The 18475-nt window shown below is 41.7% G+C and overlaps 1 protein-coding gene across 2 annotated transcripts; it reads left to right on the top strand.

Moving 5' to 3' along the window:
- The first annotated feature begins 477 nt into the window (after positions 1–477).
- Positions 478–18475, top strand: LOC135468619 (uncharacterized). Of its 2 annotated transcripts, none has more exons than XM_064746968.1 (7): positions 478–700; positions 5766–5951; positions 8313–8487; positions 10650–10932; positions 14360–14473; positions 16076–16321; positions 17421–18475. In XM_064746968.1, the coding sequence occupies exons 1-7, from the start codon at positions 508–510 to the stop codon at positions 17730–17732; spliced, it is 1509 nt and encodes a 502-aa protein (XP_064603038.1). In that variant the 5' UTR covers positions 478–507; the 3' UTR covers positions 17733–18475. The 2 variants fall into 2 exon arrangements, with proteins under 2 accessions (XP_064603038.1, XP_064603039.1); XM_064746969.1 differs by lacking the exon at positions 478–700 and adding an exon at positions 2705–3105.

The following is an 18475-nucleotide window of genomic DNA, read 5'->3' as shown; positions in this document are numbered from 1 at the left end:
ATTACTTGCCCTGCTGGCCTCAGATATACCTTACTCGTCCAGCTAACCTCGACATATTTTACTTCTCCTGTTGGCCTCAAATATAGTTTACTTGTCCGGTTAACCCCACACATACCTTACTTGTTCGGCTAACCTCAGATATATTTCACTGAGTGTGTTTGCGTGTGCGCGCGCGTGTATATGTGTGTGCGTGTGTGTGTGTGTGAGGGTAGGCCTGTCCCACCTGTGTGACGGTAGGCCTGTCCTGCCTGTGTGACGGTAGGCCTGTATTGCCTTTGAGACAGTACGCCTATCCTGCTTGTGCGATGGTACGGCTATCCTGCCTGTGTGATGGTGCACCTGTCCTGCATGTGTGGCTGACCCTCTGTGTCAGCAGTACGCTTGTCGTTTATCACATCGCTGCTGATGGAGTGGGGACAAAGGTTGCCAGATGCGCCCGGCTCTGGGCTGCCGTAGAACACAAGTGATCATCATTACCGTGGACGTCACGGTACTCACAAAATCAAGATGACGCTGATGTTCATGACTGCAGCTTTTTTCGTTATGAAGCTCTTAGCTCTCTCCAGCTTTCGGTCTGTGTTCGGTCAGGCGGGGGACACGGAAATTACCGTGTTTGAACCACCTGGAAAAACAGGACAGGACATGGCATTGATACTTATACCGGAGTCTTATGTCAACGCCACACAGTACACACAGCTAGGTATGTATATCCCTGTACACACAGCTACGTCTGTATATCCCTGTACACACAGCTACGTCTGTATATCCCTGTGCACTAGGCCACGTCTGTATATCCCTCTGCTCGCAGCTACGTCTGTATTTCCCTGTACAAACAGCTAGGTCTGTAAATCCCTGTACACATAGTTAGGTCTGTATAACCCTGTGTACGCAGCTTCGTCTGTATAACCCTGTGCACGCAGCTTCGTCCATATATCCCTGTATATACAGCTAGGTCTGTACATCCTTGTACATACAGCTACAAACAGCTACATCTATATATCCCTGTACACACCTATGTCTGTACATCCCTGTACACACAGCCACGTCTGTATATCCCTGTGCACACAGTCACACTTTTATATACCTGTACACATTATCACGCCTGTCTATCCATGTAAGCCTAGACATAGGCACGCCGGTATATCCCTGTACACACAGTCAGACCAATATATCCCAGAATACAAATCTAGGCCTGCATATCCCTGTACACACAGCTACGTCTGCATATCCCTGTGTACAGGGATATACATACATGTAGGGCTGTATATTATTGTACTCCATGTAGGTGTATACATCATTGTACACGCATGTAGGTCTGTACAACATTGTACACACATGTAGATCTGTATAACATTGTACACACACGCAGGCCTTTACATCATTGTACACATAAGTAGGTCTGTACATCATTGTACACACATGTAGGTCTGTACAACATTGTACGCACAGGTAAGTCTTGTGCCATAACAAAAAATTCAGGTGTCAACTGCATGTGGATTCTTAACAACTCCAAACGTCTTACAGAAGAACTCGATGCTCATATGCATATACCGTACAAAGACGTATCCACATGGGATTTCTCTACTCTCTATACTACGATTCCTCACAAAGATCTTATTGAAAGAATATCGTCGTTAATTGTCTCGGTATTTACTAAAACAGGTCACCGTTACATTAACGTCAGAAGCAATAAGGCTTTCTTTAGTTCTACTCTTTATAAAGGTTAATACTCTTGGGATGTTACATTATTTATTGAATTACTTGAATTTCTCATTAATAACATTTATGTGAAATTCGGAGATACCATTTACCAACGGTGCATAGGTATTCCAATGGGTACCAATTGTGCGCCTCTTTTGGCAGACCTATACCTGTTTTCATATGAATACGACTATATGCAGAAATGACTTAAAAGTAATATCTTTAATGCTCGATCCTATTCATTTACCAAACGGTATATTGATGATCTACTGGCGTTAAATAATCCCCACATTGCTGAAGTGGTGAAGGAAATCTATCCGCCTTCATTGGATTTAAAGGAGACAACAGATAGTCCTGATGGTACATCTTATTTGGATCTATATCTGTACAAAGACGGACAAGTCTCCTTTCACGCCGCCTTTACGACAAAAGCGATAATTTCAATTTTGATATTGTAAATTATCCTTATTTAGATAGCAATATACCAAAGAGTCCTGCATATGGCGTATACATATCTCGCCTTGTAGCATTTGTCAGATCTTGCGATAACTGTGATGACTTTAATCTGCGTCACAAGTTGCTAGTTCAAAAACTAGTTTGTCAAGGATACTCCATCAAACGCCTTCATTTTAAGTTTCTCAAATTTTACAATGAGTAGAACACTCTCGTTGGCAGGTATGGACAGAGCGTTCAGAATCTCTGGCGATCTGCATTGTGATCAACCACATAGACGGCGCTGTTATCCCTATGTACATATCTATCACGTACATGGTATTTTACAACATAGATGGCGCTGGTTGCCCAGTGTAACCGTCTATCTTGTATGTAATGTGTAACATCATAGATGGCGCCTCTTGTAGCATGAGATCTTTACATATTAACGGGAAAGACGTAATCGCCCGTTACTTTTGAATCATAATCTGATCGGTTAGGGTCTGTAGCGCTCGTCATTTTCAAACTGTATGTAATACCGCTTAACCTGGGGCTAGGGGCCGTAAAGGTAGCCATGCTAATTACATCAGCATGATGCCTTTATGAACAGTTGCAATTAAAGCGCGACTGAGATACTTGTTTAGCTGTTATTTGACATGAAACTCATTCACGGACTACGAATTTGAACTTTGATATGGAATTCATGCCTGGAATATTCATTGTCTGCGCGGCAACATTGAAAACTGATGACCGCTTCTCTTGTGTGTTACCGGCTTTATTTTTTATTTGTATAATTTCTTACATACCTTTGTCTTCGGGAGTTAGTGTTAAACGTTGTTGTGGAAATGGATCTTGCGATTATCGAATTGGAACGCCCTTTACGGACTACGAATAGTATAGGAATGTCGGACTTGACGCTTATATTTACATCATTGTACACACGTGTAGGTCTGTACATCATTGTAAACACAGGTAGGTCTGTGAAACATTGTACGCACAGGTACACATGTAGGTCTGTTCATCATTGTACACACATGTAGGCCTGTGTATCCCTGTACACACATGCAGGTCTGTACAACATTGTACACACATGTAGGTCTGCACATCATTGTACACACATGTAGGTCTGTACATCATTTTACACACATGTAGGTCTGTACATCATTGTACTCCATGTAGGTCTGTCCATCATTGTACACACATGTAGGTCTGTACATCATTGTACACATAAGTAGGTCTGTACATCATTGTACACACAGGTAGGTCTGTACAACATTGTACACACAGGTAAGTCTGTACATCATTGTATACACATGTACGCCTGTACATCATTGTATACACAAGTAGGCCTGTGTATCCACATACACACATGCAGGTCTTTACATCATTCTACACACATGTAGGTCTGTACATCATTTTACACACAAGTAGGCCTGTGTATCTCTATACACACGTGTAAGTCTGTACATCACTGTACACACATGTAGCTCTATACATTATTGTACTCACATATAGGCCTGTGTATCGCTGTACACAGATGTAGGTCTGTCCAACATTGTATACATATGTAGGTCTGTACATCATTGTACACACATGTAGGCCGGTGTACCCCTGTACACACATTTAGGCCTGTGTATCCCTGTACACCTTTGTAGGTTTGTACAACATTGTACACACATGTAGACCTGTGTATCCCTGTACACACATGTAGGTTTGTGCATCCTTGTACATACAGGTAGGTCTGTCCATCATTGTACACACAGCTAGGCCTGTGTATCCCTGTACACACAGCTAGGTCTGTACAACATTGTACACACATGTAAGTCTGTACATTATTTTACACAACTGTAGGCCTGTGTATCCCTGTACACACATGTAGGTCTGTATATACTTTAGACTTGCGACTGACATTTTCTTACATTTAATTAGGTAACAACCGTAACTTGTACAACTCTTTACACACGTAATTGGGATGAGTTTTTATAAACGTAATTGGTACAACTTTTCACACACGTTATTGGTACCAGTTTTCACATATGTAATTGATACGAGTTTTTATTTACGTAATTGGCACCAGTTTTTACACGTAATTGATACCAATTTTCTAACACGTAATTAGTACGAGTTTACACACATATAATTTGTAGAAGTTTTGACATATGTAATTCGCACTAGTTTGCACACACGTAATAGTTCAATTTCCACACAATTGACTGGTACGAGTTTTTACACATATAATTGGTAACAGTTTTCATATATGTAATTGGTACAAGGTTTCAACCAATGCGGTCGCTGTGAGTTCAAGTCCGGCCGTACGTTGAAAGGTCTGCATCAACCTGTGGATGGTCGTGGGTTTCCACCGAGTTTTGCCCGCTTTCCTCACACCATAATGCTGGCCGCCGTCGTATAAGCGATATATTTTTGAGTAGGGCGTAAAACACCAATCAAATAAATAAATAAATGCGTTTTCAAAACGTAGGCTTAACTGGTACGAGTTTTCACACACGCAATAGTACAAGTTTTTAACACGTATTTGGTACCAGTTTTCCCTCACGTAATTGGTAGCAGTTTTTATGCACGTAATTGCTTCACGTTTTCACGCAGACTACTGCTATTAGTTTTCACACACCTAAGCGGTACAAGTTTTCCAACACGTAACTGGTACAAGTTTACACACACATAATTGTACAGGTTTTCACACACGTAATTAGTCCAACTTTTCCCACACGTAATTAGTACAAGTTCCATACATGTAACTGGTACGGGTTTTCATTCACGTAATAGTAGAAGTTTCACTCACGTAATTGGTACCAGTTTTAACACACATAACTGGTACGAGTTTTCACACATGTAATTGGTAGCAGTTTTCACTCACTTAATTGGCACCAGTTTTTACTCGTAAATGATACCAATTGTCTCAAACGTAATTAGTACGAATTTTCACACATATAATTGGTACAAGTTTTCACACAGGTAACTGGTATCAGTTTTCCCACACGTAAGTGGTACAAGTTTTCACACAGGTAACTGGTATCAGTTTTCACACACCTAAGTGGTACACGTTTTCACACACGTAATTGGTGCTAGTTTTCACACAGGTAACTGGTACAAGTTTTCACACACGTAATTGGTACCAGATTTCACACAGGAAATTGGTCTCACTTTAGACATCTAAGTGGTACAAGTTTTCACACACGTAATTTGTACAAGTTTTCACACACGTTATTTGCACAAGTTTTCACTGGTACGAGCATGTAACTGGTACGAGCTTTCACGCACGTAACTAATACCGGTATGTAATCAGTATCCTATATTAATCTGTTCACCAACACCTAGTAGTTTTTTTACCTACCACCTGTCGTCCAGGCACACGCAATTCCTAACTCTAAAACGTTGTACCATGGTTTTTCTAACAAATGCAGACGACATAATCACCTGTTATAAACAAACACGACGCGTGCAACATTTGATTAGGTTGTTTTTGTTGAGCTTGTTGACGATACATGTAGAATAAACTATTTTTATTCCAACCGTTATCCTACAATTTGACTTACATATGAATCACCAGTGATATCGGCCTTGCCTATGTCCAATCCAGTCATGTGTTTCTAGCACTCTGGGTCTTGATTTAGGTGTTACCCTTCAGAATGAGGCTGCCAGTCGCTTCCGGTTATGGATGGGATTTATTGGAGGGTTTGAGAATCAAGTGCCTAACCTGCTTGAAATCGGCTCTGGGTTTGAGAAGATGCTGCGGAGGATGTACGAGTTAGGGTTGGCTCAGCATGCAGCGGTCATGGTGGCCGGCCATGGATACGGAGGTCAGTGAGCAACAAACTGCTATTATACCCTTGACTGTATGATTATCTCAAGTTGGGTGATAATGAAAATTATGAAGTAATGAAAATGTTCTCACAATGTTAGTTCATCATGACACGGTTTCATTAGAAAAAATAGAATGTTAAATTGGCTTGTTGTGTGGGTGTTAAGTACAAGACGTTCCAATGCGATTTAACCATGATGTCTGAGGAAGACGTGATAAATGTTAAGTACATGACATTCCCATGCGATTTGACCTTGACCCCTCAGCAAGGCATGATAAATGTTAAGTACAAGACTTTCCCATGCGATTTGATCATGATCTCGGAGAAAGACGTGATAAATGTTAAGTACAAGACATTCCAATGCGATTTGACCATAATCCCTCAGCAAGACATGACAAATGTTAAGTACAAGACGTTCCCATTCGATTTGATCATAATCCCTCAGCAAGATATGACAAATGTTAAGTACAAGACATTCCAATGCGATTTGATCATGATCTCTAAGTAAGACGTGATAAATGTTAAGTACAAGACATTCCCATGCGATTTGATCATGATCTCGGAGAAAGACGTGATAAATGTTAAGTACAAGACATTCCAATGCGATTTGACCATAATCCCTCAGCAAGACATGACAAATGTTAAGTACAAGACGTTCCCATTCGATTTGATCATAATCCCTCAGCAAGATATGACAAATGTTAAGTACAAGACATTCCAATGCGATCTGATCATAATCCCTCAGCAAGATATGATAAATGTTAAGTACAAGACATTCCCTTGCTATTTGATCATGATCCCTTATCAAAACATCACAAATGTTAAGTACATGACAATCCCATGCGATTTGATCATGATCCCTCAGCAAGACATGACAAATGTTAAGTACAAGACCATTCCATGTGATTTGATCATGATCTCTGAGGAAGACGTGATAAATGTTAAGTACAAGACATTCCTATGCGATTTGGCCATGATCCCTGATTAAGAAATGACAAATGATAAGTACAAGACCATCCCATGCGATTTGATCATGATCCCTCAGCAAGACATGACAAATGTTAAGTACAAGACCATCCCATGCGATTTGACCATGATCTCTGAGGAAGACGTGATAAATGTTAAGTACAAGACATTCCCATGCGATTTGTCCATGATCCCTCAGCAAGACATGACAAATGTTAAGTACAAGACCATCCCATGCGATTTGATCATGATCTCTGAGGAAGACGTGATAAATGTTAAGTACAAGACCATCCCATCCGATCTGTTCATGATCTCTCAGCAAAACATGACAAATCCTTTAGACGAAGGTAGACACACATATATGACATACTTATGCTTCATCAACGGACAACTCACGACACCAAACCCCAAAAGGCCAGCTTACCCAAGACAACTCATGACACCAAACCCCAAAAAGGCCATCTTACTTATGGACTACTCATGATACCAAACCCCAAAAAGGCCATCTTACTCATGGATTTATTTATTTATTTATCTATTTAATTGGCGCTTTACGCCGTACTCAAGAATATTTCACTTATACGACAGCGGCCAGCATTATGGTGGGAGGAAACCGGGCGCAGCCTGGGGGAAACCCACGAGCATCCGCAGATTGGTGAAAGACCTACCCACGTACTGCCGGAGAGGAAGCCAGCATGAGCTGGACTTGAACTCACAGTGACCGCATTGGTGAGAGGCTCCTGGGTCATTACGCTGCGCCAGCGCGCTAACCGACTGAGCCACGGAGCCCCTCGCCCCCCCTTACTCATGGACAACTCATGACACCAAGCCCCAAAACGTCGTCTTACTCAAGGACAACTCATGACACAAAGTCCCAAAACGCCAGCATACTCAAGGACAACTCATGACACCAAATCCCACAAGGCCTGCTCAATCAAGGACAACTCATGACACCAAACCCGTTCCGTCCACCAACTTATATAAGAAACACACATGACATAAACCCAGTGTCTTCGGCCAGCTTACGTAAGGACCACATATGGCACCACATATGGACCACAAAATCGGTATTCTTCTTACATAAGGAGTACATATGACACCAAACCCGTGTTCTCAACCAACTTAAATAAGGAACACACGATACAAACTTATACTGGTGTGCTTCACTAAACCCATGTCCTCGACCATCTCACTATAGGAGCACCCATGACACCAAAACATGTTAAATGCCATTATGCCATTTTGGGTGTCGGTGAGCGTTTGGTTTTGCTTTCAGGTGCTTTCCTGACTATCTAACATTATCGTTTGGCCTCTGTTCTGCCGTATTAGATGTCATTGGCTCTGAATATGTTCATTTTCCTCATTTCTCTTCTCGTCGTTTTTTGTCTTCAGGTGCTACTTTGTCGGATTACGTAGACTTGAATCCCGACATGTTTAAAGCCCTCATCCTCTTTTCACACGCACCCCCTCGTTACCAGAAAATGACGGACTTCACTGTTCCTACCCTCTTCATGTCAGGTGATCTCGACGGAGTGATGACCATATTTACGGCGGCACAGTTATTTCAGTAAGAATGGCCATAATTACGGCGACACAGCTATTGCAGCAAGTATGACCATATTTACGTAGACACAGTTATTTCCGTAAGTATGAGAGAAATTACATAGGCACATTTATTTCAGTAAGGGTATGACCATAAATACGTCTGCAGAATTCTTGCAGTAAGCATGGCCATATTTACGATGGCACAGTTATTTCAGTAAGTATGTCCATATTTACGAAGGCACAGTTATTTCAGTAAGCATGACCGTATTTACGAAAGCACAGTTATTTCAGTAAGTATATGACCATAATTGCAGCGGTAAATTTCGGTCGGTAAGTGTGACCAATATTCCGATGGCAAAGCTGTTTCAGTATGACCATAGTTACGGCGGCGCAGTAATTTCAGTAAGTATGTCCATATTTACGGAGGCACAGTTATTTCAGTAAGTTTGACCATATCTACGGAGGCACAGTTATTTCGGTAAGTCTGTCCATATTTACGGAGGCACAGTTATTTCAGTAAGTTTGACCATATCTACGGAGGCACAGTTATTTCAGTAAGTCTGTCCATATTTACGGAGGCAAAGTTATTTCAGTAAGGATGACCATATCTACGGAGGCACAGTTATTTCAGTAAGTATGTCCATATTTACGGAAGCACAGATATTTCAGTAAGTTTGTCCATGTTTAAGGAGGCACAGTTATTTCAGTAAGAATGGCCAAATTTCCGGGGGCAATAAATATCTGACGAGAATTTTGACAGCACAATTATTCCAGGATGTATATGACCTTTATTTAGGAAGCATATGACCGGTGTCACGGATACCTTAGTACATCATGACCATTTGTACAGTGTTACGGATACCTTAGTACATCATGACCATTTGTACAGTGTCACGGATGCCTTAGTACATCATGACCATTTGTACAGTGTCACGGATACCTTAGTACATCATGACCATTTGTACAGTGTCACGGATACCTTAGTACATCATGACCATTTGTACAGTGTCACGGATACCTTAGTACATCATGACCATTTGTACAGTGTTACGGATACCTTAGTACTTCATGACCATTTGTACAGTGTCACGGATACCTTAGTACATCATGACCATTTGTACAGTGTCACGGATACCTTAGTACTTCATGACCATTTGTACAGTGTTGCGGATACCTTAGTACATCATGACCATTTGTACAGTGTCACGGATACCTTAGTACATCATGACCATTTGTACAGTGTTACGGATACCTTAGTACATCATGACCATTTGTACAGTGTCACGGATACCTTAGTACATCATGACCATTTGTACAGTGTTACGGATACCTTAGTACATCATGACCATTTGTACAGTGTCACGGATACCTTAGTACATCATGACCATTTGTACAGTGTTGCGGATACCTTAGTACATCATGACCATTTGTACAGTGTTACGGATACCTTAGTACTTCATGACCATTTGTACAGTGTCACGGATACCTTAGTACATCATGACCATTTGTACAGTGTCACGGATACCTTAGTATTTCATGACCATTTGTACAGTGTTGCGGATACCTTAGTACATCATGACCATTTGTACAGTGTCACGGATACCTTAGTACATCATGACCATTTGTACAGTGTCACGGATACCTTAGTACATCATGACCATTTGTACAGTGTTACGGATACCTTAGTACATCATGACCATTTGTACAGTGTTACGGATACCTTAGTACACTATCATCTTATGTCACAAATTCGGGATATGACGCGCCTAAAACCCAATTTTTTTTTTTGGAAAATTGGCAAAATCTCACGCTATCTGGAAGGATGCCGTGCATGGCTATACTACGAGACAGTTATCGGTCTTTAGGGCACATATGAAGCTTTCAGCACGGAGCTACAAGTTCCCGATGTGTCAAAAAAGCTTTGACTGGCCGTAAGCACAGGCAGAAATTATTTTAGAAATCCACCGTAGAAACAAAACGTACTTACGGGTCCCGATGGATATGTGACCTAACCATTCGAGAATAGCAGTGTATTTTAACCAGTCAGCGCTCCCAGACTTTTTTCTGTGATCTGCATGGCGCCAATGAATGTGGTTCGTCTTCACCAACAATACTATTATTTTTCTAACTGGTTCATCTTACAAGAGAGGATGCTTCTATATTGTACATAGACTGTTTTTACAGACGAGTTGTACAACAATCCGAGTTTGCCCCTGACCTGCTATATGACACGCCTGTGGTCACGCTTGAGGGGGTCAACCACACACACTACTTCTCTGGCAAGATCCCAGATAACTTCACGTACACCGACATAGAAGGGGACATCAGCTATCCTGCAGCTTGGGGAAACATCAGTCGTTACGTTGTGGCCTTTATGATAACCCAGGCGCAAGCGCCGGCAGCGGAAGTCCCAGCCGCCAAGGCCTTACTCCAGGCCGCCTTTTCCGATAATCAGGACCGTATGGGGGTAAGAGGGATTTTGGGCTTAGGGGACAACTTGAGGGTGGAATTGGTAACTTGGACGCCAAGGGCCAACTTAGGGATAAACGGCTGACTTATGGGTGAAAGGGCAAACTAAGGGGTAAATTGACTACTTCGGTTAAAGTGGCAACTCAAAGATGGAGGGGCAACATACATGTATGGCTGAACGAACAACTTAGAGATGAAGGGACAATTTAGTTATGAAGAAGCAACTTAGGGATGAGCAACGTAGGGGTGAAGGGACAACATAGGGGTGAAGAGACAACATAGGGGTGAAGGGACAACATAGGGGTGAAGGGACAACATATGGGTGAAGGGACAACATAGGGGTGAAGGGACAACTTAGGGGTGAAGGAACAACTTAGGGGTGAAGGGACAACATAGGGGTGAAGGGACAACTTAGGGGTGAAGGGACAACATAGGGGTGAAGGAACAACTTAGGGGTGAAGGAACAACTTAGGGGTGAAGGGACAACATAGGGGTGAAGGGACAACTTAGGGGTGAAGGAACAACATAGGGGTGAAGGAACAACTTAGGGGTGAAGGGACAACATAAGGGTAAAGGGACAACATAAGGGTGAAGGGACAACATAAGGGTAAAAGGTAATTTATTGATGAACAGCATAGGGATCAAGATACAACATAGGGGTGAAGAAACAACTTAGGGGTGAAGGGACAACATAGGGGTGAAGAAACAACTTAGTGGTGAAGGAACAACTTAGGGTTGAAGGGACAACATAGGGGTGAAGGAACAACTTAGGGGTGAAGGAACAACTTAGGGGTGAAGGGACAACATAGGGGTGAAGGGACAACTTAGGGGTGAAGGAACAACTTAGGGGTGAAGGGACAACATAAGGGTGAAGGAACAACATAGGGGTGAAGGAACAACATAGGGGTGAAGGAACAACTTAGGGGTGAAGGGACAACATAAGGGTGAAGGGACAAGATAGGGGTGAAGGGACAACATAAGGGTGAAGGGACAACATACGAGTGAAGGAACATCTCAGGGGTGAAGGGACAACATAAGGGTGAAGGGACAACATAGGAGTGAAGGAACAACTCAGGGGTGAAGGGACAACATAAGGGTAAAGGGACAACATAAGGGTAAAGGGACAACATAAGGGTGAAGGCACAACATAAGGGTAAAAGGTAATTTAGGGATGAACAGCATAGGGATCAAGATACAACATAGGGGTGAAGGAACAACATAAGGTGAAGGAACAACTCAGGGGTGAAGAAACAACATAGGGGTGAAGGAACAACTAAGGGGTGAAGGAACAACTTAGGGAAGAAGGAACAACTTAGGGTGAAGGAACAACATAGGGGTGAAGGAACAACATAGGGGTGAAGGAACAACTTAGGGGTGAAGGAACAACTTAGGGAAGAAGGAACAACTTAGGGGTGAAGGAACAACTTAGGGAAGAAGGAACAACTTAGGGGTGAAGGAACAACTTAGGGGTGAAGGAACAACTTAGTTGTGAAGGGACAACTTAGGAATGAAGGGGTTGCTTAGGAGTCAAATGGCAACTCAAGGGTCAAGGGACAGCTTAGGGTGATGAACACCATCACGGTTCGGGGTATGGCATTGCTTGTTTTGTTGCTTTACACAGAACATCATGATGGTTGGGGATATGACATTGCTTTTTTGCTACTTTACACAGAACATCATGATGGTTGGGGATATGACATTGCTTATTTTGTTGTTTTGCACAGAATATATTGATAGTTTGGAATATGACACTGCTTATTTACTGCTTTACACAGAACATCATGATGGTTGGGGATATGACATTGCTGTTTTGCTACTTTACACAGAACATCATGATGGTTGGGGATATGACATTGCTTTTTTGCTACTTTACACAGAACATCATGATGGCTGGGGATATGACATTGCTTTTTTGCTACTTTACACAGAACATCATGATGGTTGGGGATATGACATTGCTTTTTTGCTACTTTACACAAAACATCATGATGGCTGGGGATATGACATTGCTTTTTTGCTACTTTACACAGAACATCATGATGGTTGGGGATATGACATTGCTTATTTTGTTGCTTTGCACAGAATATATTGATAGTTTGGAATATGACACTGCTTATTTACTGCTTTACACAGAACATCATGATGGTTGGGGATATGACATTGCTGTTTTGCTACTTTACACAGAACATCATGATGGTTGGGGATATGACATTGCTTTTTTGCTACTTTACACAGAACATCATGATGGCTGGGGATATGACATTGCTTTTTTGCTACTTTACACAGAACATCATGATGGTTGGGGATATGACATTGCTTTTTTGCTACTTTACACAAAACATCATGATGGCTGGGGATATGACATTGCTTTTTTGCTACTTTACACAGAACATCATGATGGTTGGGGATATGACATTGCTTATTTTGTTGCTTTGCACAGAATATATTGATAGTTTGGAATATGACACTGCTTATTTACTGCTTTACACAGAACATCATGATGGTTTGGAATATGACATTGCTTGTTTTGCTGCTTTACACAGAACATCATGATGGTTTGGAATATGACACTGCTTTTTTGCTACTTTACACAGAACATCATGATGGTTGGGGCTATGACATTGCTTGTTTTGTTGTTTTAGACAGAACATCATGATGGTTGGGGATATGACATTGCTTATTTTGCTGCTTTACACAGAACATCATGATGGTAAGGTATATGACATTGCTTATTTTGCTACTTTACACAGAACATCATGATGGCTGGGGATATGACATTGCTTGTTTTGTTGTTTTAGACAGAACATCATGATGGTTGGGGATATGACATTGCTTATTTTGTTGCTTTACACAGAACATCATGATGGTTGGGGATATGACATTGCTTGTTTTGTTGTTTTAGACAGAACATCATGATGGTTGGGGATATGACATTGCTTATTTTGTTGCTTTACACAGAACATCATGATGGTTGGGGATATGACATTGCTTTTTTGCTGCTATACACAGAACATCATGATGGTTGGGGATATGACATTGCTTATTTTACTGCTTTACACAGAACATCATGATGGTTGGGGATATGACATTGCTTATTTTACTGCTTTACACAGAACATCATGATGGTTTGGAATATGACATTGCTTGTTTTACTACTTTACACAGAACATCATGATGGTTGGGGATATGACATTGCTTATTTTGTTGCTTTACACAGAACATCATGATGGTTGGGGATATGACATTGCTTGTTTTGCTGCTTTACACAGAACATCATGATGGTAGGGGATATGACATTGCTTATTTTGTTGCTTTACCCAGAACATTTTGAACGTTGGAGATATGACACGACTTATTTTGTTGTTTTAGACTGTACATCTTGGTGGTTGGTGATATGACATTGCTTATTTCACTTCTTTTGACAGAAAATCTGGGCAGTCCAGGAGATGGATCAGAATGATGACGGTCACTCCCCGTGGGTGGAGGAGTCACAGGTGAACTTTGTCGGTCTTCAGGGCAAAGATCAAAGCAGATTACGGGTAAGGGACCTAGGTGAGAAACAGTCGATAAATTGTGTGAGATCTGATGTGTGACTGGCTGACTGACAGAGTGACAGTGATTTACTGACTGACTGACTCACTGGCTCCGGGGTAAAATGGTCTTAAGCTAGTATTACTAAGGCTTTGGTGGTTAGACAGGAAATTAAGTAGCCTGCAGTTCACACTTGGCGTCATGCCCAAAATCTTCTGACGGAAAATATGCCATCATAAACGAGGGCTAATTTTGAGACATAAAAGATGCCGCCAAAAAGTAAAAAAAATTTGTATCATTTTCTTCCTTCCCCATATAATTATCATGTTTATGTTACAGTTTCTTTCCATGTGTCTGGTAATGTCAATCTTAGTTTTGTAATTTGTTCACTGGGGGTAAACAAGTATACCATGCAGTTACTATTGTTCAGAGAACAGTTTGTCTGTGGTCGATTCCTGTGTGCTGTTTGTCTGTGGTTGGTTAAACATATACACCATGTGGTCAATGTTGTTCAGAGAAAAGTTTGTCTGTGGTCGATTCCTGTATGCTGATTGTCTGTGGTTGGTTAAACATATACACCATGTGGTGAATGTTGTTCAGAGAACAGTTTGCCTGTGGTCGATTCCTGTGTGCTGTTTGTCTGTGGTTGGTTAAACGTATAAACCATGTGGTGAATAGTGTTCAGAGAACAGTTTGTCTGTGGTTGGTTAAACATATACACCGTGTAGTTAATGTTGTTGATAGAACAGTTTGTCTGTGACCTGTCCCTTTGTTCTGTTTATCTGTGGCCGGTCTCTATAGTCTGTTTGTCTGTGGCCGGTCCCTGTGTCCTGTTTATCTGTGGCAGGACCCTGTGTCCTGTTTGTCTATGACAGGTCTTTGTAGTCTCTTTATCTGTGGCCGGTGCCTGTGTCCTGTTTATCTATTGCCCGTCCCTGCAGTCTGTTTGTCTGTGGCCGGTCCCTGTGTGATGTTTGTCTATGACCGGTTCCTGTATCCTGTTTGTCTATGACCGGTCCCTGTGTGATGTTTGTCTGTGGCCTGTCCCTGTGTCATGTTTGTCAGTGATTGTTCCCTGTGTTCTGGTTGTCTTTGACTGGCCTCTGTAGTTTGTTTGTCTTTGACCGGTCCCTGTGTCATGTTTGTCTATGACCGGTCTCTATGCCATGTTTGTCTATGTCCGGTTCCTGTTGTCTGTTTGTATGTGGACGGTTTGTGTGTCATGTTTATTTGTGGCCGGTCGCTGTGTCCTGTTTGTCTGTGACCGGTCTCTGTAGTCTGTTTGTCTATGACAGGTCCCTGTGTCCTGTTTGTCTATGACAGGTCCCTGTGTCCTGTTTGTCTATGATCGGTCCCTGTGTGCTCTTTGTCTATTACCGGTCCATGTGTCGCGTTTGTCTATGATTGGACCTAGCGTGATGTTTGCAAATGCCCTGCCCATGTTCTGGTCTTCTCGAAACTGTAACCATATGCTAATTTATCGTTTAAAAGATAACTGAGCCTCTATCAGGTAGTGTTGATCAACCTAAAAAGACAACATCTAATGACTGAGATAAGTTAGTAACAGATATCATGGACGTGGTTAATACCTACCAGTATCCTTTAATTAGGTAAGCAGTGACGTAGTGAGCGAGGTAGAACTACCCCCCGTCAAGCCTAAGGCCGCCCTTAACGGTAGCGTCCTCATGGTAGAGACGTACGTTGAGGTGAGCCCACCCCGAGGTTTGGATAAAGTCAACGCCAGCTTCACGCCCACTCAGCTGCAGGCTAAGATGAAGAGTAAAGACGCTGTTCTGGCCATGCTACCCAACGTTACGGCCCAAACTAAGAACCTAACATGTGAAAACCTCAATATGGTGAGTGCTTGGGTTTTCTTATTCATCGTGCAGGGTGACAAAATACAGCAGACTTATACAGAAATACCTAACCTATCACTCGACCGTACTCGACCCTTTCTTACATTAATCTTTTCATCCCTAGGAAAGCTCCTGTTCGTTCATTTCCCTTTAAATCATGCCTTTTGGACTCTTGTCTCTAGTCTGTGTTTATCCTCTGAAATTTTTATCAAGTGTCCCCACACCTTTACAATATTTTACAGTGATGTGAATTTATTTCTTGACTTTCCCCTTGGTGATTCATCGGTTACAGATAACATTTCATTCCTTATAGACACTATTTCCCTCACAGACGTTTATATCATTTGACTTTCCCTTACATACGTGTTTCTCACTTGACTTTCCCTCACAGATGTGTTTCTATCACTTGACTTTCCTTTACAGATGTGTTTCTATCACTTGACTTTCCTTTACAGATGTATTTCTGTCACTTGACTTTCCCGTACAGACTTTTCTCTGTCATTTTACTTTCCCTTACACATGTGTTTCTCACTTGACTTTCCCTCACAGATGTGTTTCTATCACTTGACTTTCCCTTAAGACGTGTATTTATCATCTGACTTCCCCTCACAGACTTTCCCGTACAGACTTTTCTCTGTCACTTTACTTTCCCTTACACACGTGTTTCTCACTTGACTTTCCCTCACAGATGTGTTTCTATCACTTGACTTTCCTTTACAGATGTGTTTCTATCACTTAACTTTCCTTTACAGATGTATTTCTGTCACTTGACTTTCCCGTACAGACTTTTCTCTGTCACTTTACTTTCCCTTACACACGTGTTTCTCACTTGACTTTCCCTCACAGATGTGTTTCTATCACTTGACTTTTCCTTAAGACGTGTATTTATCATCTAACTTCCCCTCACAGATATGTTTCTATCTCTTGACTTTCCTTTACAGATGTGTTTCTATCACTTGACTTTCCCTTACAGATGTGTTTCTATCACTTGACTTTCTTTCACAGACGTTTATATCTCTTGACTTTCCTTTACAGATGTGTTTCTGTCACTTGATTTTCCCTTACAGACGTGTTGTTACCACTTGACTTTCCTTTACAGATGTGTTTCCAGACAGCTAAGTCCATGGCGTCTGATATAGCACAAAGGAGGTTCATCGCCAGGGGCCGCAAACTTCAAACGGAGCCCGATATCGAGGCTCGTACGGGGGTGCAGTGGCTTACCAAACAACTCCTTCTCAACTACACACCATCTGGCCTCAACGTGACGTCATACTCTCTTCTTACCCCAACAAACTTCTTCATCCGGGCCTTTGCCGGCATGCACTACTGCAAACTACTAGCGCCATCAAGGGCACTGGAGTGGATATATGTCGATTCGCTGAGAGGCACAAAACCCACTGAACAGGTGTAAGGACAGATCTGGCTGTAGTCAGGCCTAGTAACCGCTCCATGTACACGCTCAACGGCAACGTAAATGATGTCACAAAGTCAGCGCTACTCAACTGTTTTCATTATATTTTTAGACTAATTGATGTTCCATTAAAAGTACTGAAGGTCGGATTGAATTCGATGAACTTATCAGATCACATCTAAGTAATGTGACGTCACACCACTTTCTTCATAAAATATTCTTGCCTACATTGTAAAACTTGTTTATCTGTATGAGATCATTGATAATGAACTACGTTGCGATCGTTCTAGTGAGTGTGAATGGATTTTAACCCCTTCAAATGTGAAAAATTCTGGCCAAATTTGCAAATTCTTGGTCAAAAACCGGACTTAGAAAATGTGTTTTTGTGAACTTTCTTGGTAAGAAAAAAGGTGAAAGAAAAAACACATCTCAAGAAGGGCTTTTTATAGGGCGATTCCAGTTGGTGCTCAGTTTTGACCTATCCACCTAAACGAACTGACGGGCCGTCAACCAATGAAATCGCACATTTGAATTCAGATCTCTCTGTTTTGAATGTGGCTTTAAGTTAGGATTTGTTTTGTAACCTGGTGAAGGCTACTTTAGGCATCCGGTTTCTTTCATCATCAATGGCCTAAACCAATATGAATGAAAAGCTCTTAATCTTAATTTTCTTCAGCCGAAGTCCAAATTGTGTATGTCCGTGTAACCTTCTGATTGGTAATATGAGATTACTGACACACTGA

Source organism: Liolophura sinensis, chromosome 6 (genome assembly GCF_032854445.1).
Source record: "Liolophura sinensis isolate JHLJ2023 chromosome 6, CUHK_Ljap_v2, whole genome shotgun sequence".
Taxonomy (NCBI): Eukaryota; Metazoa; Mollusca; class Polyplacophora; order Chitonida; family Chitonidae; genus Liolophura; species Liolophura sinensis.
The sequence above is the reverse complement of the archived record's forward strand: the minus strand, read 5'-3'. Positions and strand labels throughout refer to the sequence as shown.

Coding starts and splice junctions, on each gene's coding strand:
- LOC135468619 (XM_064746968.1), top strand. CDS start 508: ATGACGCTGATGTTCATGACTGCAGCTTTTTTCGTTATGAAGCTCTTA. Junction 10,933..14,359: donor ATAATCAGGACCGTATGGGG/GTAAGAGGGATT, acceptor TTCTTTTGACAG/AAAATCTGGGCAGTCCAGGA. Junction 14,474..16,075: donor AAGATCAAAGCAGATTACGG/GTAAGGGACCTA, acceptor TCCTTTAATTAG/GTAAGCAGTGACGTAGTGAG.